Source organism: Euleptes europaea, chromosome 8 (genome assembly GCF_029931775.1).
Source record: "Euleptes europaea isolate rEulEur1 chromosome 8, rEulEur1.hap1, whole genome shotgun sequence".
Lineage (NCBI taxonomy): Eukaryota > Metazoa > Chordata > Lepidosauria > Squamata > Sphaerodactylidae > Euleptes > Euleptes europaea.
Window position 1 is genome coordinate 1,149,440 of NC_079319.1, and position 22,095 is coordinate 1,171,534.

At 55.0% G+C, this 22,095-nt stretch overlaps 1 protein-coding gene across 1 annotated transcript in view; it reads left to right on the plus strand.

The window, feature by feature from the left end:
- MROH1 (maestro heat like repeat family member 1) overlaps positions 1-22,095 on the plus strand; it is a 60,684-nt gene that overhangs the window by 24,181 nt on the left and 14,408 nt on the right. Inside the window, exons 16-32 of the mRNA XM_056854589.1 lie at positions 318-459; positions 1,534-1,586; positions 2,112-2,219; positions 2,627-2,746; positions 3,308-3,430; positions 3,608-3,754; positions 6,043-6,165; positions 9,965-10,044; positions 10,985-11,105; positions 11,527-11,622; positions 12,021-12,125; positions 14,367-14,502; positions 15,382-15,494; positions 15,761-15,913; positions 16,943-17,097; positions 17,708-17,873; positions 20,405-20,601. Coding sequence (XP_056710567.1) covers positions 318-459; positions 1,534-1,586; positions 2,112-2,219; positions 2,627-2,746; positions 3,308-3,430; positions 3,608-3,754; positions 6,043-6,165; positions 9,965-10,044; positions 10,985-11,105; positions 11,527-11,622; positions 12,021-12,125; positions 14,367-14,502; positions 15,382-15,494; positions 15,761-15,913; positions 16,943-17,097; positions 17,708-17,873; positions 20,405-20,601 — 2,138 coding nt within the window. The remainder of the gene's footprint in view (positions 1-317; positions 460-1,533; positions 1,587-2,111; positions 2,220-2,626; positions 2,747-3,307; positions 3,431-3,607; positions 3,755-6,042; positions 6,166-9,964; positions 10,045-10,984; positions 11,106-11,526; positions 11,623-12,020; positions 12,126-14,366; positions 14,503-15,381; positions 15,495-15,760; positions 15,914-16,942; positions 17,098-17,707; positions 17,874-20,404; positions 20,602-22,095) is intronic.

Consider the following 22,095-nt stretch of genomic DNA (forward strand, 5'->3'; position numbering starts at 1 on the left):
GCCAGGGTTAGGGTTGCATCGTTCTGGTCATCGGTTTTGGGGTGCCTCTAAAGGAAACGCTCTTCTTCCAGCATCATGTAGTAGTTAAGAGTGGTGGACTCTGATCTGGTGAACCGGGTTGGTTTCCCCACTCCAGCTGGGTGACCGTGGGCTAGTCACAGCTCTCTTAGATTTCTCTCAGTCCCACCTACCTCACAGGGTGTCTGTTGTGGGGAGGGGAAGGGGATTGTAAGCTGCTTGGAGACTCCCTTAAGTGGTAGAGAAAGTCGGCATATAAAAACCTACTCTTCTTCTCCTTCCCTGTCCCCCACCCCCAGGTTGTAGCTTCTCAGCCGTACCGAGGGGAAGGCCGTGGGGCAGCTGCTCTGCGTCTCCTGAGCGTCCTGCCCCTCAGCATCCACCCGACTCTGGAGCCCTTCTGGGGAAAGAAGCTTCCCGAGTTAGTGGAGCACCTGGAAGGTGAGGGGGCCGCGGAGTGGCCTGACTTTGACCCTGGTTGAAGCCAGTGAGGTATGGAAGGCAGGGGGCTGGACTGCAGTCTAGGGAAGGGCCTCTGCTTGGCACCCAGAAGGTCCCAGGTTCAGTCCCCAGCAGCATCTCCAGTTGCAAGGATCTGGTGCTGCCGGTCTGAGTAGACAGTACTGGCGTTGATGGACCCCAGTGGTTTGACTCAGTAGAAGGCGGCTTCATGTATGCATATATGTATGATCTGGAGGGACCAGGTTCTAATCCCCACTGTGCCCCAAGAGGGGCACCGGCTGAGACCCGCCCTGGGGACTTGTGCGGCAGCTGGTGCCTGAATGCCCCGTATGCACGACGGGGGGGGGGGGGGGACGTTACGCCTGGAGAAGCGCCCTGAATCCCCGAGCACACGGACGGCGCTCCATGCCCTGCTACCGCTGTGCTGGGCGGCTGGGAGAGGGCAGCTGGCTCCCGGGGTGCGCTGGCTCTGCGCTGGGCTGCCGCGGCCGGGGGTCGGCCGTGGCTCCCAGGGCCTCTCGGCAGCTTTGCCCTTCTCCCTGGGGGCCGGATTCACACACATTCGCTCCATAAGACACAGACATTTCCCCTCACTTTTGAGGAGGAAAAAAGTGCGTCTTATGGAGCAAAAAATACGGTAAATAGGATAAATAAATAAAATATTTGGAGGTACATTGTGCCTGAGCCTGGAGGTTCCATTGCTCTCTCATGGCGAATAGCCCTTCCTAGGTCTCCTTTCCCGAGGGTTTGCCTCATCCAAAGCGGCCTAACCATAGAGCTTGTTTCTGCATCCGGTGAGGAAAGGGATCCTTGTGCGTTACACAGAGCGGGGCTTCCTTAAGGCCACTGTGAACTGACTGCCGGCTGGCTCTTCTGCCGCTGGGCATCCTCAGTTCTAGCAATCTCCACTCTGCCCCACTCACAAATCCCCCAAAGACCCTCCAGCTGTGGGTGGGGGCTTTCTGGAGGAGAGCAGTCACCAAGGGTGGTCCCCCCGCCTGTGCAGGGCAAGTTAAGAACTCTCTGACCGCTCCCATGTCTTTTTTCTTTCAGCAAACACAAAGGCGTCCCTGTCCCAGGAGGCGTGGGAAGGCATACTGCTGAAGGTATGAGAGCGTATCTCCTTCCCTGCTCACCTCATCTCTCATCGCCGCAATTTGATTACGTTCCTCAGACTCCCTTCCTCAAAGCAGTGGCTGTGGCCTGGGTACCTGCCCCACACTTTCCACAATGAACGCAGAAGCAAATAATTTATTGAGCTTCTCTGCCGTCTCCCCGTCTTCCTTTAGCAATCCCTTTATTCCCTGGTTGTCCAAAGGTCCAACGGCCTCTCCGGCTGGTTTCCTGCTCTGAATATATTTAGAGAAGTGCTCAGTGTTTGTCTTGATGTTTTTAGCAACTTGCTCCTTAAATTTTCTTTTTGCTCGCCTTATTGTCAATGGGCACTTCTTTTTCCAGATCCTGTGATCTGCTCACCTCGATTGGGGAAACCTTCAATTTTTTAGAAGAAGCCATTTTGCAGTTTATGGCTTTCTTGACTTGCATTGTTAACCATGCAGGTGTTCTTTTAGAGTTGACGGTACTTTTCCTAACCTGGGGAGCGTATCCTGACCATGCGCTTCTGCCCGCAGTTCCTTCAACAGACCCTGACGACGATTTCAGACTCCTCTTGGACGTGTCGGCTGATCCTGGAAATGAGCCGGCAGCTGAGCAGCTACAACAGCTCCCCCGTGGAGAAGGTCTCTTGGCCTGGACTGAGAACTGGCTTGGGTCCTGGGGGGAGGGGCAGGTGGGGCTGGGAGAGCTGGAGCCGGCCTCCCTGCTGGTGCAGGCTGCCTGGTCCTGCACAGCAGGGGTGGGATCAGCCCTTCCTTATCTGTGGCTACTTGGGGCAGGCGGAGGGAGACGGCTTCACCGGTTGAGTTTCCAAACACTGGCTGGGGATGAGTGAGCAGACAGCTGTATGTTGCGTCCTGGAGATACATTGCAGCTTCCCTGCCCTGTGTGCTCACAGATAGAAGCTGCTGGACTCTGGGTGCTTAACCTCGGAGCTGGAGGGTGGTTTGACTTCTTGGGGGGAGGTGTCTTTGTGCCCGTGAAGTGGGAGGGGAATAGATTCCAGAGCTGTCGCTGTTTCTGCACACAGAACTTCCTCTACAAATGTGTTGGGACGGCCCTGGCCGCCTGCGCAAACAAGGATCTGGTGCAGAAGCTGCTGCAGGAGCTTCTGGAAACCGCTCGATACCAGGAGGAGGCCGAGCGGGAGGTGAGGAGCCACTGTGTGTGTGTGTGTGTTGTAGAGAGGGATGCTTTTGGGACCCTGGCGTGTCCTTTTAGGGTGGGGCCAGGCTGCTGTGGTCTGTGCTGCTTATCAGGCTGACTGCGTACAGGCTGGGTGGCGACCGGGGGAGGGGATGGTGTAGCAAAGATGCAATACTGGGGGGGGGGGGTGTTCAGGGACCAGCATGACTCTTCCCCCATGGAGACTGCTGTTGCAATGTGGTGTGGTATCTTCAGCACTCGGGACACCCTTCCTCTGGCTTGTATGCAGCACCCGAGTGTGCCCCGGGGCTTGGTGTCTGCTGCTTCCTGTACTGAGTTCTGGAAGCTGCTCTGCCCTGCGGAGCCAGTGGGGCATGGACGGGCATGGGAATGTGCTCAGGCAGGCACCTGCGTCTCCTTGGTGGAGGGTACTTGTGAATCCCTGGGCTCCGTGGGAGCCCGGCGCAAGCGGCTGGCGTTGGCCCAGGCCTGGCCAGCAGTCTTGATGTTGTGGGCATCCCAAGGGGATTTTGACCAAGTGGCCCTGCCACCCCTTTTCTCGCAGGGCCTGGCCTCCTGCCTGGGCCTCTGTGCAGGCACCTACCTGGATGAGACCCTGGCCAAGCTGGAGGAGTTTGTGAAGTCGGATGTGTTCAGGAAGTCTGCCGGGATCTTCAGCATCTTCAAGGTAGGCTCGCCCCGGGGAGTCTCTGCTGGGCCCTCAGCTGCCCCCTCCCCTTCGGAGCTGGCGGATCTCTTTCTGAGGTACCCGGCTGGGGCCCACCCGGAATGAGCCCCACGGGCCCGCGGCCGGATCTCAGAGTCCAAGCAAGCCCTTCTGTCCGTCGTGGCTTGTTTTGTGCAGGACCGCAGCGACAACGAAGTGGAGAAGGTGAAGGGCACCCTCATCTTGTGCTATGGCTACGTGGCCAGGTACGCCCCGAGCGAGCTGGTGCTGGCCCGGATAGACACCGACATTCTCCGGAACATCTTCCTCTACTTCAACACCAAGGTGAGGATGGCCGCGCCCCTGTCGTCATCGGTAGGGAAAGGCTGAGCCCAGGACTCATCCAGGACTGCAGTCTGAGCTGGGGAGGGGTTGGTGCCTCTGTGGGGTGGGATGGGGACCAAGAGTCAGCCCTCCATTCCTGGGTTGTTAACACCTCTCTCCTTTCGTTTTGTTCAGGTTCTGGGAATAAAGGTAGAAACAAAGGTACAGCGTCAGGCCCCTCCACCTGCACTCCGCTCTCCTCTTGGCCTGCTGTTCTCTTCTCACTCTTTGCGGGAGGGGGGCAGATTAGCAAGCTCTTGGGTGGGGCAGCAGGAGTACGAGGGGGGGGGGCTTAGAGCAAAACTGCCCGTCTCTGACCATGTATCCCCCCACACCTGAGAGGCATAGACCTGGCTCTGCGTTTTAGGAGAGGGAGACCTGACTGGACCTTGCCAGTTTTGTTGAAAGTGTGGGGGGAGAGGGGTTGTGGGAATGTATGCTTGAAAGACCCACATCCAACCTCTGTCTCCACCCCCCCCTTTGAAATCTTCCCTTTAAGTAGAATTCCCAGTTTGATTTCCTTCCGCATATCTGAAGGAGTGAGCTTGTGGCTCATGGAAGCTCCTCTTGAAATGCGAGGCCTTCAGGGGCCTCTGGATTTTGGGGAGTGTGTGGGGTTTTTGTTTTTGTTTTTTACTGGGATGGTCCGGTGCTCCAAGTCAGTAGCGGGCAGCTTCATGTGTGGGAACAGAGGTGGTCTCCGAGATGTTCTGGTGGTGGCGCGTTCCCTTAAGAAAACAGCAGCTCTGTGTGGGGGGTGGGTGGGAGGGGGGTCTCCCAAAGATGGACTGGGGGCTGTGTGGGGGTGGCTTGTCCCAGACAGACTCTTCTGCTGGGGGGGGGTGTTGGGGGGGCTCTGCTGCCTAGCCCACCCCTTGCTGCAAGCTTTCCTTCCTCAATGAGGAGGGGGCTGATGCAGCCCTCCAGACTGAGCAAGCAGGGTGGGGGGAGGGAGTTCTTCATGCAAGCTGGCACAGAGGAGGTGGGCAAACTCCCGCTGGCCTGACTGGAAGGTAGCAGACGCCAGGTTGACCTGCTGGGTGTAGAGGGGTTGGGGGCTGTGTGGGCAGGAGCTCCTGGCCTGCCCAGTCCCTGCCTAGCAGTGCGTTGCCAGGAGTTGCAGCCCCCTCCCCAGAGGAGTGACTGGGGGGGTGGTTGACTCTTGCAGCATGGTGGTCTGGGGGAAGGGGCAGTGTAGGCTGGGAGCGGGGGGGGGGCTTCCAATTCTACTAACTCCTCTTTCTTCTGGTCTGTTGGCACTAACCATTGGGAGGAACTCTTGGGGGGGAGGGGCTTCTGTTCACATGTGGACAGGAAAGCCAAGCTGGGGGAGCTCTTCTTTCTGGGGGTGCTCCAGCGGCCCTTAGAGCTGCCCCCCCCCGGGGAGGGGGAGGGGGCACACAGGCCGTAGTTCTTACGGCCCAAACCCCTGAGGGCATATGGGGTGGAGCTGTGCCACTAGGAGGAGGTAATGGGAGGGGGGGCACTCCCATCTTGGGATCAGGAGTCTTTCCTGTTCTGGGCCAGGGTCCAGCCTCTTTCCTGGCCCAAGAGCCCAAGCTTGGCATCGGGGCCGGTCGCTGCGTCCGGTTAGGATACCATCTAGACTGGGGGGTTGCCAGCTCCCTCATAGAATCATAGAGTTGGAAGGGACCACCAGGGTCATCTAGTCCAAACCCCTGCACAATGCACAACTACCTCCCCCCCCCCCGCGCACACACACACACACACACACACACACCCAGTGCTCCCCTACATGCCCAGAAGATGGCAAAGACGCCCTCCCTCGGTGGCTTCACCATCGCAGGCGACAGGCCATCTTGGTCTGGTGGCGAGTGGGCCGTCCTGGCATTAAGAACATAAGAGAAGCCCTGCTGGATCAGACCCAGGAGGCCCATCCAGTCCAGCAGTCTGTTCACACAGCGGCCCAACCAGGGGCCTCCAGGAAGCCCACAAGCAAGATGACTGCGGCAGCACCATCCTGCCTGTGTCCCACAGCACCTAATATATTAGGCCTGCTCCTCTGATCCTGGAGAAAATAGGTATACATCATGACTAGTAGCCATTTTGACTAGTAGCCATGGATAGCCCTCTCCTCCATGAACATGTCCACTCCCCTCTTCAAGCCTTCCAAGTTGGCAGCCACCATCACATCCTGGGGCAGGGAGTTCCACCATTTAACTATGCGTTGGGTGAAGAACTGTTGGCGTTACTGTGCTTCTTCCCCCGCCCGGATTTCTCCCCCTCAGGACCTGTCGCTGAAGCTGTGCCTCACCCAGAGCATCTGCATGGTTTGCCAGGCCATCTGCAACAGCGCCCAGGCCGGGGACTTCAGCTTCTCCCAAAAGGCTGAGCTGGTTGCGCAAATGATGGTAAGGACCGGCGGGCACCCACTGGCCTGGCACACCAGAGCTGCGGCTGGCAGCCGTGAGCTTGGCCTCCTCTCCTGGGCCAGGCCGTGTGCCAGGCCGGGCGGCTCCGAGGGAGGAGGGGGTTCCGCTCGGGCTCTGCTCCAGCCCCCCGCTCTCATGCCGCTGCTCTGAGGGTGGGAAATATGAGCAGAGCTCTAAGGCTGCGTGGAGCGGGCTTCCCCTGGCCGCCTCTCCTAGCTGAGGAAGGTCGGGGATGGGGGTCTGGGCTGGCGACCCCCCCCCCGCTTGCCTTGCAGTAGCCTTGGGACTGGTCACTCTTCAGCTGGTGCTGAGTGGAGGAGCTCCTTGTGGCCCTTTGCCCTTGCCTGGCAGGTTGGGCTGCTGGCCGTGCCTGGTGGCTGCTGGGCACGGGTCTCGTAGTGTGGCATGCGCAGGCAGGGTCCGGTGGGGCTGCCTCCTCCCCTCCCTCTCTGATCTTTGCTACCAGCGCAGTGGCAGCCTGCTCCGCCACGCAGGACGAGGGGCCTCCCAGGCCGCATGGAGGGGTCAGGGGGCCCCTCTTAGGTGGGTCTAATTTATATGCAAGTGGGAACGTGACTGGGAAATCTCACACAATTACCTTTGACTTTAAAAGAGGAAACTTCTCTAAAATGAGAAAACTGGTAAAGAGGAAGTTGAAAGGAACAGTTAGGAGGGTTAAATCTCTTGAAAAGGCTTGGGGGTTACTCAAGTCCACATTAATAGAGGCTCAGCTAGCTTGTATACCGCAGGTCAGGAAAGGTAGTAATAAGTCCAAGAGGTCACCACCATGGCTAACAGGTAAGGTGAAGGAAGCAATTAGAGAAAAAAAGTCTTCCTTCAGAGACTGGAAGGTTTGCCCAAACGAGGCGAACAGACGCAAACACAAACTTGCACAAAGAAAATGCAAGCAGATAATCAGAGATGCAAAAAAAGATTTTGAGGGGCTTATTGCTAAACACATCAAAACAAAAAAAAAAGAAATTCTTTAAGTATATTAGGAGTAGGAAACCAGCTAGGGAAGCGGTTGGACCATGGATGACAATGGGAGTAAAGGAACTCTATAAGGGAGGATAAAGCGATTGCTGAAAAACTAAATAAATTCTTCTCGTCTGTCTTCACTGTTGAAGATACAGGGCAGATTCCTTCTCCTGAACAGAGATTTTGGGGAGGGGAAAATGAGGAACTGAGGCAAATAGTGGTAACAAGGCAGGAAGTCCTAGAACATCTAGACAAACTGCAACTAACAAGTCACAGGGACCAGACGGTATTCATCCTGGAGTTCTTCAAGAACTCAGATGGGAAATTGCTGAACTTCTAACAAAGATGTGTAATACGTCCCTTCGATCAGCCTCTGTACCAGAGGGCTGGAGAATGGCCAATGTAACACCCATTTATAAAAAAGGTTCCAGGGGGGACCCAGGAAATTACAGGCTAGTTAGCTTAACGTCTGTTCCAGGTAAATTAGTGGAAAGCATTATTAAAGATAGAATTGTCAAGCATATAGAAGGGCAGTCTGCTGGGTAAAACCCAACATGGCTTCTGTAAGGGTAGGTCCTGTCTCACTAACCTATTAGAGTTTTTTGAAAGTGTCAATAAGCATGTGGACAGGAATGAGCCTGTGGATATTGTGTATTTGGATTTCCAAAAACCTTTTGACAAAGTCCCCCACCAAAGACTGCTAAGCAAACTTCATAGTCACGGGATAAGAGGACAAGTCCTCTTATGGATTGAGAGCTGGCTGAAAAATAGGAAGCAGAGAGTAGGAATCAATGGTCAGTTCTCCCAATGGCGGGATGTGAGCAGTGGGGTGCCTCAGGGATCAGTGTTGGGACCGGAGCTTTTCAACCTGTTCATCAATGACCTGGAGTTGGGGTTAAACAGTGAAGTAGCCAAGTTTGCAGATGACACCAAATTATTTAGGGTGGTTAAAACAAAATCGGACTGTGAAGATCTCCAGAAGGATCTCTGCATACTGGAAGAATGGGCATTAAAATGGCAGATGAGATTCAGTGTGAGTAAGCGTAAAGTGATGCATATTGGGACAAAAAATCCCAACTTCACATATACACTGATGGGATCTGTGCTGGCAGCAACAGACCAAGAAAGGGATCTTGGGGTGGTGGTGAATAATGAAGATGTCAACCCAGTGTGCGGCTGCTGTAAAAAAGGCAAATTCCATGCTGGCCATAATTAGTCGAGGAATAGAGAATAAAACTGCTATCATACTGCCCTTGTAAAAATCTATGGTGAGACCACACTTGGAATACTGTGTACAGTTCTGGTCAGCACGCCTAAAAAAGGATATTACAGAGCCTGAGAAGGTGCAGAAAAGAGCAACCAAAATGATTAGGGGACTAGAGCAACTGTCCTATGGGGAGCTGTTAAGACGCTTAGGGCTGTTTAGCTTGGAAAGAAGGCGGCTGAGGGGAGACATGATAGAGGTCTATAAAATTATGCATGGTTTGGAGAGAGTGGACAGGGAGAAGTTTTTCTCCCTCTCCCATAATACTAGAACATGAGGTCATCTGCTAAAGCTGGAGGGCGAGAGATTCAAAACAGATAAAAGGAAGTATTTTTTCACACAACGCATAGTTAAATTGTGGAACTCCCTCCCCCAGGATGTGGTGATGGCTGCCAGCTTGGAGGGCTTTAAGAAGGGAGTGGACATACTCATGGAGGAGAGGGGTATTCATGGCAGTTAGAATGGATACTAGTCATGCTGCTTACCTATTCTCTCTAGTATCAGAGGAGCATGCCTATTATTTTGGGTGGGGTGGAACACAGGCAGGATGGTGCTGCTGCACTCGTCTTGTTAGTGGCTTCCTAGAGGCACCTGGTTGGCCACTGTGTGAACAGACTGCTGGACTTGATGGGCCTTGGTCTGATTCAGCAGGGCCTTCCTTATTGTGGTGAGAATTTCTATATTAATAACTTAATATTAAAGATTAGTTTTGGTCTAAGAAGAACCCTCCATATGCCTTAAAATATAACTTAAAGTTTAGAAACCACATTAAACCCTGGCTATAGCCTTCAAGGGGCAGTTGGCCCCAGCTCCAACTAACCCCTGACCTTAAAGGATATAAGAAGATTGCATTACTAGATGTTAATCAGCCAAAAACACATTAGGTGCCTCACATTCTGTTTAGGGACAGTTAGGTCAATTAGATAAGCAACAAATTATCTGCTTGTGCGAAAGGAACTGTTTTTTCAGGACTGACAGATAAACAGGCACTTGTCAAGGATCCTGAATCTGGAAAAGACTTATTTTGGGAACAAGACATTTCCAAACAATATTAACCATGATTTGTGGAGTCCCATCTCCTGAAGAATTTGAAAGGGAGGTGCTAGTTAGAGACCCTCTCTCATGGTTTAACCTATAAAAGAAAAACCAAGATGCCTAGCTCTTTGTCATTCTAAGAGAGTCAAGGGTTTAGTTGCCACCTCTGCCTTTCTTTGGAATGACCCTAGAGCGCTCTGGCTAGCTGTTTCGTTTTGTCTGTCAGTTACTGTGTGGGATTTGTAAATTGGTTAAGTATTGCTTTCTTCTTCTCATTAATAGTTTCTTGTAAACTCAGTAAACCTGCATGATTTGCTGTCATATGTGTGTTGCTGTCTAAATGTTCCTGTGGGTCTATCCACCTTTTCTATCAATTTCTCTGGGTTGCTTTTGGTGAGTAAAGCAGGCAGAGTGACCAATCATAACAAACTAAAGGGGGAGAAAGGGGATTTATCCCGTCACTTATATTCTTATGTTCTTATGTCTCCTCCTCTTGCCCAGGACTTCATCAAGGCGGAACCTCCTGACTCCTTGAGGACTCCCATCCGCCAGAGAGCCATGGCTGCCTGCGGGTACCTGGTGTATCCTTTAGCCCAGGGGTGGGGAACATCAGGCCCGGGGGCCGTATAAGGCCCGTGAAATCATTTGGTCTGGCCCTTTGTGGGTCCTGGCAGATCTCTAGCTCAGAAGGATCTAAGACTGGCAATCCGCCTCCTCCCGCAGACAGAAATAGCCTCTATTCAAGGTGGATGTGAGTTTGTTTTGCCGAGAAAAGGAACCTTTCCCCCCCTTGCAGAAGAGTCGTTATCTATGGAGCTGCTAGGACCTCCCAAGAAACTGTGTTAACCCTTTCCCACCCGGGCCGTGGAGAAACTACGTGGCAGACACTCAGAGCTGTCTCTGGTCGTGCCTCTTGGCTAACTGTTTGACCAAATATAGCAGGCTAATTTTTAAGTTGATAATTTTGTATGGCCCGCGAATGATGGTATAAATAGCCAAATGGCCCTTGGCAGAAAAAAGGTTCCCCACCCCTGCTTTAGCCCAATGTTTCCTACCTGTGGATGAGTGCAGGCACCAGCGCTCCCCTCGATGGGGCCAGTTTAGTCGCTTTTGCCCTCTGCACGCGGAGCAGCTGCCTTACTGTTAGATGGATTTGTTAGGTGGGTGAGGTCAGTCCACTTTCAGAGCCGTTCAAGACCTTGGCTGCTGCCACATCCCATGGCAGGGAGTTCCCCAAGTTGTGTTGTATTAGTAGTGGGTAGTGGTGAGGATGCTAGGCCAGGACACGGGCGACCCAGATTCAAACCCTTGCTCAGCCATGATAATTACTCTGCAGGGTGGTCAGGATGAAACGGAAGAGTTGTGTGTTTCCCCTTCAGCTCCGAGCCAGGGGGGTGGGGGAGGGGTAAAGACATGAGGCTTCCTTCCTACCTCCCACCCACCTGTCTGGATGCTCCTGCTGGCCACCTTCCTTCCCTGGGCCCCCTCCAGCCCTAGACCCTTCCTTGACTTTCTGTGCAGCTTCCTGGAGCCCCCCCTCAGTGATGCAGAGACGGCCGACCTGTTGGACAGCTGCCTGAATAGTGTGTTCGCCCTCCCCGAGGCAGAAGCCCTGAGGGAGAAGGACGGGCCTGCCCCAGAGGCCGGGCAGAAGGAGGTACAGAGCGGAGCTGTGGCTGGCAGGGCGGGTGCCCCCTCCAGCATGGCCATCTCATTGCCCCCCCCAGAGGGTGGCCCCCCTCAATCTGTGCGATGGAGGGGGTCCACCCTAGCCCTGGCAGAGAAGGGGATGTAGCTTTCCCAGTGGGGTAGCTGTCTTCATCTGTTGGCAACAAAATCTCAAGGGCCTCTTGTGAAGACTTTCGGGAGGTTTGAGTGGCCTTTGCTTTGCTGTGCCTTCTTCCCCAGGGGCACTTCCAGGCTCCCTTGAGGTCCAGGAAGTGGCCATCTGGGCATTTGGTTCCAGCCAGCGCCACACTCTGCTGGGCAGGAGGAGAAAGTCTAGCTTCTTCCTGCCTCCCTGACCGCCTTCCGCGTCTCCCCCCTTCCTTCCCCCACGCCAGGCACTCTGGAGCGACACCGTGCACGCCCTCAAGGACCTGCTGAAGGGCGTCCTGCGGAGGCACATGACCCCCCACGGCTTGCAGACCATGTTTGAGGTGGGTGGTGTTGAGATGTCATGGGCTGGGGGCACAGTCCTCTGGGAGGGGGCGATTGGTCTGGTCCAGGGCAGCTGTTGATGCGTTGTGGGGCTCGTAGCTCCATGGCTGAGCCCCCAGCTAATAGGCGAAAGCCCCCAGTTGTCTGGGGGAGATGGTGCTTGCCCCACACTCAGTGGTCTTGGAGACCCTGGCAGACAGTGTGCCCATCTGCTCTCTTCTGGGGCTGACTTCCTGGCTTTGTGCTAGAGGTGGTCTAGCTGGCATCTCCTGGCACCAGCTGTGTCCTGCAGCCCACGTGAATGAGGGGGTGGCTGTGGGTGCAATCTGTCCATCTGGCAACCGGCATGGCTGCCTCCCGTGGGCATGGGGGGAGCTCACGTTAACTCTTTCTGCAGCACCTGGGCCCCTGGATCAAGTCCACCAAGGAGCACGAGCGGGAGAGGGCCGTGGAGGTGGCGGCCGCCCTGCTGGAGTTCTATCGGGAGAAGCTGAACGTCAGCGTGAGTCTGGGGCACATCCTGCCACCTTCCTTGAATTGGGGCTGTAGTCTTGTCTGGAGAGGGGGCAGGGGTGGCACTTCCTGGCCCCCGGCTCCTGTGCAGCAGCACCACCACCACCGTGCCTGGAGGGGGGCTGAGGCTCCCTGGGAAGCCTTTGACCCGGATGCAGACGATGGGCACATAGCTGGACTCGAGGTTTGCTGGCATTTGCGGTGCTGCTCTGCAGAGTATGGGTGGGGCCAGGCAGCCCTCATTGAGGAGTGGGGGGTGGGTTCGCCTGGCCAAAGTCTGCGGGCCCCCTTGGCCGTGCTCACGCTCTCTCTCTCTGGCCAAGCTGAGGGTGGCTCGGCACACATTTCTGTAGCAGCAGCAATAAAAATCTCGCTGGTCGTGACACAGCAAAATGGTTTCACTTTTTTCCAAACAAGAAGAAGAGGAGTTGGTTTTTATATGCCGACTTTCTCTACCACTTAAGGGAGACTCAAACCGGCTTCCAATCATCTTCCCTTTTCCACAACAGACACCCTGTGAGGCAGGTGGGGCTGAGAGAGCTCGAAGAGAGCTGTGTCTGGCCCAGGGTTACCCAGCTGGCTTCGTGTGGAGGAGTGGGGAAACAAACAAGTAGCTTAAACAAGTTAGCTTAATGGTTGCTAAGAAGTTAGCACATCAAGTGAACTCATGTTTGACCAAATGCGAAGATGTGGTGCATCACAAGAAAGCACAGCATGGATGTATCTCAGCTGTATATGGCTGTTCACCCCCAGTTTCAGAACTATCTCAATGTAAATTTGCCAAGAAATGGCAACCAATGGTTGGTAAAGTTATTGCAGAAAAAGGCTGGCCTGATGTTTTCTCCTCTGCTGCTACAGTGATATGCAGAAGTGGGGGGGATTTTTGTAAAGTCATCTATAATTGGTATTTTGACTCCACATAAGTTCAGTAAGAGCATACAAGCCAACCGGTGTGATGGAAATGGGGAGGAAAGAAGGTCCTGTAGGGGAAAATATTCTGATGTGTGATTCCTGAACAAAATTATTGTATTTCAGGGATGATCATCGCTCTAGATCCCAAGGGTAGTGTTACTGGGACTAGTTAAAAAATAGAGTCCAAAAGGTTACATAAGGATAATTCTTGACATTACAGCCGTAAAAATCATAGTAGCAAAAAAAATTGAAAAATTATAAACAACTCACTATCAGAATCTGGATTCAGAATCTTCAAGGTATTACAAAATTGATTTTGACAATCGTTGGAACTTGAAAAATTAAGAGACGGGAGTATTAAGGAAGCGTGCTTTCCTAAAAGCAGGAAAGGCTTGTATGCATTTTGGAGAAAGAATGAAACATGACTTTAGACTTAAATGTGACATTAGACTTGCACAATCGCGCCACTCTTTCCTGTTAAATAGGATGATGGACGAGTAAATTGTTGTGATTAGCTGGGTGATCTCCAGTTAAAGGGACCGGGCAGGTAGGTGATATGAAAGACCTTTCTCTGCCTGAGACCCCAGAGAGCCCCTGCCGGTCTGAGTAGACAATACTGACTTTGATGGACCAAGGGTCTGATTCAGTAGAAGGCAGCTTCATGTGTTCATGTGTGTACCAAAAAGCTTTAAAGATGCAATCCGAATACTGTAATGAGGGTTTATTTCTGATCTTTGGCTTGAGAGTGAGTTGTCTTATGATGATAATAATGTGATTTATGTCGTACTGATACGGTAAACAAGGGTTCGTGGGGGGAGAGAGAGACCTGCAGATCGTTATTCAAGAAAACAGTTTATTTGCAGCTGCTGACTCAGAGGCCCTAATGGGCAGAAATCTCTGAGCCCCGATCATACTGAGGAAGGGATATTTATCCAAATTCAAGATATGACAACCCATCAACATTCAGGGTAGGCTGATAGCACTCCAGACATAGAGGCGGCGCAGTACAGTTCAGTTCTATCCAGTTTCTCCTATCAATGTTTATAGTTCACTCTGACTCTCCATGACTCTTAACCCACTTCCTTAGCACACAGACATACAGGGATATTCTGCCCAGCAACAAGCTATTCCCTGGCTGTCCTAATACATTTTACAGAAAGGAAAAGAGATTATTACAAATTGCTAAATCAGTGGATCTTCCATAGTCAGGGGAAGTCTACCTGCTGTCACAGTACTATACATGGTATATTTTTCTTTTGGGAAATAAATGTTACTTAAATAAGTAGGTTCTGCTACTCACTGGGCCTTCCCCCTGCAGACGGTGGTCCCCTTCCACAACCTGGGCCTGCTGATGGCGCTCTTCTCCCCCCGCTGCACGGACTCCCTGGCCAGCGTCCGCCAGCACGCGGTTGACTGTGTGTATGCGCTTCTCTACATCCAGCTGTGCTATGAAGGTACCGAGGAGGGCCAAGGGGGCTGTTGCAGACTTACCTCCCTACCACTTTCGGGGGCCATCCTCCCTGCTGCCCCGCCCCAAAGGGCTGGCGGTGGCTGTGCAGGGATTGGCTGTGCAGAATAAGTCGGGGGTCTCTGCTACACCGAGAAACGGGTGCCAGGCTTCTGCTGGTCTCTGCCCTTGGAGTGAGCTTGCTCTCCCGTTGTGGTGCTCCTGTGGAGGTGGGTGTTATAAGGGGGTGGTGGAAATGGTACACTGCCAGAGAATCAGGTGCTGCCCTCCCCTGAAACACGCTGGTGCCCCAGAAGGTCGGACCAGAACCAGGCGGGTTGAAATTAAATCAGAAGAGTTTCTATCTAGACATTAGGAAGAATTTCCTAACCGTTAGAGTGGTTCCTCGGTGGAATAGGCTTCCTCGGGAGGTGGTGAGCTCTCCTTCCCTGGAGGTTTTTAAGAAAAGGCTAGATGGACATCTGTCAGTAATGCTGATCCTGTGACTGCAGGCAGATGATGACAAGAGGGAGGGCATCTTGGCCATCTTCTGGGCATGGAGTAGGGGGGTCACTGTGTGTGTGTGTGTGTGGGGGGGGGAGGTAGTTGTGATTTTCCTGCATTGTGCAGGGGGTTGGACTAGATGACCCTGGTGGTCTCTTCCAACTCTATGATTGTATGATTTCCTCTTCCCTGCGGCCCAGCATCTCCCTTGGCCAGCAGAGGGCACTCTCTCCCCATCCGTAGATGGGTGGAGGCCGAAACGTACGGGTGGGCGGGAGGGTAGGTCCTTGCGGGGAGTGTTGGAGCATGGGCAGAGTGCTTGTGCATCTGAGGTCACGAGGCTGCTGTCTGGACAAGGTCTTGCTGCTCTTCCTCCTTGCAGGGTTTTCTCGGGACCACCAAGACGAGTCCGTGGAGAAGCTTAGAGCCGTGAAGCTGGGCCTGCGGGACCCCGACGTCAACACCCTCTTCCAGGCCTGCTGCGGCATTGCCAAGGTCAGGCCAAGGGCTGCCCGGCCATCAAGGCAGCACCAGGGTGTGGCTCTCTGCTCGCCTCCGGCTCCCTGGTGGGAGGGGGTCTCTTGTGAAGACAGCGGGGGAAAGGGGCTTGTGCCCCCTCCCCGGAAGTGTTTGTGCCAGGGCCCTCCCCATAAGCCAGCCTCAGTCTGGATCAGGGCATATCAGCCCAGAGCTGTGCATGAGGGGTCTTCTGCCCGTTTGTTGGTACCAAGAGTTGGCTAAAGGGCGAGGTCTACCGCCAGGTCATTGCAAAGCGCATGCCTCCTGACCAGCTGCTCAGCCTGCTGCTCTCCATGCTGGAGGGGCTGGTGGACCCCGACCGGAACTGCTCCCGAGCGGCTGCTGTGATGATCAACTCCCTCTTGAAGGAGCGTGGCGCAGTCCTGCTGGAGAAGGCGAGTCCCTCTTTTGCGCTGTGCACTGGTGGCCGTGCGGGGTTTCCTCTTCTTCCTCTGTATGAAGAGGCGCGTGCAGCCCACGCCGGGGCTTCAGCTGGGTTGGTTCAGAGGTGCCTGCCTTTCTGCCCAAAGCTGGAGACCCAAAGCCGCTTCCAATATGATTTTCTTTCCCCCTGTTTTTCCTCACGACATGCCTGTGAGGTAGGCTAGGCTGAGAGAAAGTGTGACTGGCTCAAGGTCACCCAGTAGTGAGCTTCCATGGCAGAGTGGAGGGCTGGACTTGGGCCTCCCAGATACGAGTTGATGCTCTGACCACTGCACCACACTGTCCCTGTTGGTTTTGGAAGAACATAAGGAAGAGCTCTGCTGGGACAGACCAGTGAGGGTCCCTCTAGTCCAGGGGCTATGGGCAGGAGCAGGGGGCTTCTGGGGCTGCTGCTCAGTCAGTTTGCAAAGGGGGGGTGTATGGGGGACTCTGTGAACGCTAGAAACTTCAGAGGTGAAAATGTGGTGGGTGGGTCTGGCTGGGCCAGGAGATTCCAGGGGAGGGGGCAAGATAGGGAGAGAATTTCCTCAGGGATGCCGTCGCTTCCTGTGAAATGGTTCGTGGGGGTGGGGGGGAGCTGGCATTTCTGGTCAGGGCCCAGCCAGAAAAGCCTTACTACAGCTTGGGCTATGGGTTTGGAAGAACAGAGGTGTGTCCTGTGTGTTGGGCGGGGTGGTGGGGAGCTGGGCCAGGTGAAGGAGGCAGGGGGAGGGTCTTTTCTCCTGCCAAATGCGCAGCCAGCCCTGGCTGCTTTTCCCTTCTGTGCCAGTGTGTGGCGCTGCCTGATTGCTTGCTGCGTCCGGCCTGGCATGGCGTCCTCCCGGCGTCAGGAGAGCTCCCCCTTCCAGGGTTAGGCGAGGCCAGGTTGGGGCTCCTTGGGGCCTTGGCACGGTCCCACAAGGCACCTGCTGGGTGCTGGCAGCCCCTGTGTGCAGAGAGGGTCCCTCTGAAGCTACTGCTCTGCCCTCCCCATCCCACAGGTGCCCGAGATCCTGGCGGTGGTGCACGCCAAGCTGCAGGAGGTGGATGAGGAGCACGTGCGGAAGGCTGCCCAGCAGACGGTCTACATCCTGGCCTCCCAGCACAAGGCTGCAGTTGTGTCCAGCCTGCTGAGCAACCCCCTGCCCATGGACAGGTGACGCCCCTTGGCTTTCCTTGTGTGGGTTGTGGCTCAATGGTGGAGCATCTGTTTGGCTTGCAGAAGGTCCCAGGTTCAATCCCCAGCAACTCCAGTTAAAGGGACCAGGCAGGCAGGTGATGTGAAAGACCTCTGCCTGAGACCCTGGAGAGCCACTGCCAGTCTGAGTAGACAATACTGATGGTCTGAATAGACAATACTGACTTTGATAAACCAAGGGTGGGGAGGGGCTGTGGCTCAGTGGTAGATCATCTGCTTGACATGCAGAACGTCCCAGGTTCAATCCCCGACATCTCCAGTTAAAGGGACCAGGTGATGTGAAAGACCCTTGCCTGAGACCTTGGAGAGCCGCTGCTGGTCTGAGTAGACAGTATCGACTTTGCTGGACCAAGGGTCTGATTCGGTATAAGCCAACCTCTGTGGGCTGAAGGGCTCTGAGCTTTTTGCAGTCAAGCCCGGTGTGACTGGGGGGGGGGGCGTGTCCCTGGCGTGCTTTGTGCCTGCAGAGTCACGCTGGGGCTCTACTCTTGGCCCTGTCCCTGGGGATGCCCTTGGGGGGTTGGCATGCTGTGTGAGGCCGTGACGAGGCTCTCCTGCCCCCCTGCAGCTGCACCAGCACCATGTGGCGGGCGCTGGCTCCCGAACCCGCCCTGGCCTCTCAGGTCATGGAGCTGCTGCTGGAGAAGATCAACCGGGATGTCCCCTACAAGGAGAACAAGTCCTTCCTCCGGGGGAGCAACACGGAGCGCGTGGCCACTGTCCTCCCCCTCTCTGTAAGTATCCCGTGGGGAGGGGGGAGCCGCTTCCTCCAGCCCCCACACCTGGGCTGCTGCTCTCATTTCCTCTGCCCCGGCGCCTTTGCCCTGCTCGGCCTCGCCTGGCCGTATCATGCCTATTAGTGCTAATCCGCCGCCTCATAAAGAGCCCCTCAGGTGTTCCTCCTCCCGGGAGATCTCTTTGCGTTTTATCCCCCATGAAAATAAACGCCTCTTGGCAGCCCTCTGAGCAGGAAGGCAGCTGTGAAAATTTCCTTCTTCGTTGGAGCAGATGGCCGTGAATTCCCCCCTGCCGATCCAGCAGGGCTCTTCTGAGCCCTTCACCCTGGCCCGTGCATCGCTGGGGAATCCCAGCTCCTTCAGTGGGCCACGACGGAAGGGGAAGCCGGCCGCCTGCCTCGGGAGCGGGGGAGGGGGTTCTTTGCTGCCCTGCGGGTTCCCTCTCCCTTCTGCCCCTTCACCGGTGGATCCAAGGGCAGGAGGGGGCAGGACTCAGCAGGGGCAGCAGCACCTGTGGCGCTCAGCTGGGAGTCAGAGCCTCTGCTGCCGGCATTCTCCACCTCCCCTCCCATTCGTGTTCAAAGCCGCTTTTGGTGAGAACAGCAAATGCTGAAATCTGGGTCATTGCCGTGGGGGAAACTCTTTCAGTCCGAAAAAATTGAGCTTCAATTTCTTAAATACAAGTACAGGCTTGAGGCAGCTGCCATCCCAAACCCTGTAGTTTCCTGGTGGCAAAACAGTCTGAGTGCTCTGGAAAGGGGGAGCTCTGCCGGCGGTCCTGCGTTTCTCCTGAGGAACGGCTGGGGACTTGGCTGGGCCCGGGAGTCTGGCAGAGCCCTTAGGGTGCCTTCCCCACTCTGAGGTGGGCCTTGAGGGATGCCCTGGTGGTCCACATGCATCCAGCGACATCTGGGTCTTCATGAGTCCGGTGCCTGCAGTCTGCGTACATGCCCAGAGCTGTGGGTGGGATGTGGGTGGAGATCAGCCTCCGTTGTTGTCTCTTGCTCTGTGCAAGCCACTTGAGCAGGTATCCATGTGGCATCTCTCTTGGTTGCTTTCTGGCTTGATAAGCCTTCCTTGAGACTCTGGGCTGTAGAATTCCAGCTGAGTCAATTGGGTGGGGGCACTGTGGCTGGAGGTCAGCTCTGCCCGGGTTGCCTACAGACAAGTACTTGAAGGGCTGTCATATAGAGGATGGCGCCGCGTTGTTTTCTGTTGCCCCAGAAGGTCAGACCAGAACCAACGGGTTGAAATTAAAACAAAAGAATTTCTGTCTAGACATTAGGAAGAACTTTCTGACAGTTAAGAGCGGTTCCTCGGTGGAACAGGCTTCCTCGGGAGGTGGTGGGCTCTCCTTCCCTGGAGGTTTTTTAAGTAGAGGCTAGATGGCCATCTGTCAGCAATGCTGATTCTATGACCTTAGGCAGATGACGAGAGGGAGGGCATCTTGGCCATCTTCTGGGCATGGAGTAGGGGGTCTCTGGGTGTGTGTGTGTGGGGGAGGTAGGTGTGAATTTCCTGCATTGTGCAGGGGGTTGTACTAAATGACCCTGGTGGTCCCTTCCAACTCTACGATTCTATGATTCTAAGTTCAAAAGCTATTCACCTGCCCAGGCTCCCGTGTCTTCAGAGTATAGAATGTTTCAGAGAACAGCCTTCAGGAAATGTATGAATGTATTTTATTAAAGCATTTATCTGCCACCTTTCCTCTTGGTTCAAGGCAGCTTTCAAAAATCATTAAAAACATCCCTGGCTAAAACCAAAGATAAAATATCGAGCCCCAAATCCCACCCCCTTAGAAGATGGCTGCCAATTAAAAAACCCTCAAAAACCCTGGCAAACAGGCAGGCCCCACAGCGCCTCCTGAAGAGCTCCCAGGAGGGGAAAGCTACGAGGGAAAAGGCCCGGGCTCTGGTCAGTGCCAGGTGGGTCACGCGGGGTGGGGAATGGGGTAGCCAACAGATGGCTCCCTTATGGCCATCGTTGTTGGACAAGGGACATATGAAGGAGGCAGTCCTTCACAGAGGTGCGTCCCAGGTCACGGCTTGAAAGGTCCTAACCAGCATCTTGAATTGAACTCAGAAACAGGCTGGCAGCCAGTGAAGCTGTTTCCAAATGGGTGATGGATGTTCCCGGTGGCTAGCTCCTGGCAGCAGTCGGCCGCCACAGTCTGGACCAGTTGTAGCTTCTGGGTTGTCTTCAAGGGCAACATAGAGTATGTTGCAGTAGTCCAACCCTGAGGTTACAAGAACATGGATCAGCATGGCCAGCAGTACTCCTGGGAAGGGTCTTCCCTAGAGGAGCCCACCCTTTGAAGTCTGCTGGGTTGACTGATGGTGTGGGGTCTGGGTATCTTTCTGGCATGGGTCTGCCCTTCTGATGGGCCTGCAGAGCCCCGCCCTTGCCTCCGGCCTGCTGAGTGCAATTCTGCTTTTGCGGCCTGCCCGTTCCTCTTGCCTGGTGTTTCTGGAGTGGGGTGCATGGGGCGGCTCCCTTCTCCCCATAACCTCTCCGATCTTTTCCTCCAGGCTACCTGCGCTCTGCATGAGCTTGTGTCTGTCCCTGAGTCTGGGCCGGCCGTGGTGGGTCTCTACGCGGAGTTCTTTGTGTCGCTGCTGCTGCGGGTCAGCTGCACGGTGGGAGTCCAGTCTCCCAGAAACCTGCCGTCCAAGGAAAGGAAGAGCCTTGGCCGGGGGCAGCCCCCCCGGACTCTCGACCCCTGCAGGTACCGCTGGGGGGCTGGGGCGGGGGGGGGCGCTTCCCTCCAAGCCATGTGGAACTGATTTTTGTTTTTCATCAACACGGCTGCCAGCTCTGGGCCTGTCATAGGAGGGCTGGCTAATGCTCCACGGCCCATAACGTATTAGGTATGAAGGCAGGCCTGACCTCCGTGGGGGGATTAGCCCCCCGTTTTCCACACAACCGCCTCCCCCTAAATCAGGAAATATTAAATCGCTCTTCCTGTTGCAGCCGGGGTTGTGGTTTGAATTTGCATTCCTCGCATGGTGCTGCGGTGCCCGAGCGCGCTGCTGGCGGATTGGGTTACGCTTGCCTCTGCCACGGCTGGAATGGATGGGCTGGGAGCCATCCAGACGCTCGGGCAGGGGAGGGAAGGAAGTCTCTCTTCCTCCTCCCTGAATAGAAATTAGGGCAGGGAGAACCTTCCTACGAGTCAGCGGCAGCCCCGCTTCATCCCGGCAAAGCGGCCATAGGTTTGGGGAGACGTGCTCAGCGTGGGGGCCGAGCTGCCTCCCCCTCATGCTCATCCCACTGGTTTTGGCCTTCGGAGTCTGCTGTGGTTTGCAGTGGCTTGATGGCCAAGCTCTCCCCCCCCCCCATGGGGGGTGCAGCTGCCCAATCGCAGTGCCCATGTGGGTTGAGCCTGGATGAGAGAGAGTGAGAGGGCCAGAGGTGCTGGGGAGGGACCGTGGCTCATTAGTAGAGCCTCTGCTTGGCATGCAGAAGGTCCCAGGTTCAATCTCGATGAGCATCTCCAGTTGAAGGGACCAGGCAGGTAGATGATGTAAAAGACCTCTGCCTGAGACCCTGGAGATTCATGCAGAGGGGCTGTGGCCCAGTGGTAGAGCATCTGCTTGGCATGCAGAAGGTCCCAGGTTCAATCCCCGGCATCTCCAGTTGAAGGAACCAGGCAAGTAGGTGATGTGAAATCCCTCTGCCTGAGACACTGGAGAGCCACTGCCGGTCTGAACAGACAGTACTGAATTTGATGGACCAAAGGGGGTCTGATTCAGTAGAAGGCAGCTTCATGTGTTCATGTACTGGTTATCATGCCGGACGCTGCTGAGAGCGGTGTGCAGAATCGCCCAGTGCCTGAAACATGCCGAATGAGCTGAGTGCAGTGCGAATGCCGCTAGAGCTTGTAGCAGGGGTGCCTCCTGCCTGGCATGGTGCCCTGTCTGCCCAGTGGTTGGCGGGCCAGGCCAAGGCGTGGGGTAGGCTCGTCTGTGGCCTGGAAAGGAGGTGCCCATAAAGGATATTGCTGCCTCATTGCCCCCAAATGCATGCTGAGCAGATCTTGGCTACTTCTCAGAGCAGTGGCTCTCCGTGGCTTTGGGGACAGGCCGTTGTGTGGCTTGGCTGGGAAAGTTCCAGGCAGGATGGCTGCCCTCTTGTGCCGCGGGTCCCCTCCAAAGCCCTCCAGGGCTGAGCCTGGCACCAGCTGGGCCTTTCCTGTTTCATGAACGGCATTCGACCCCGC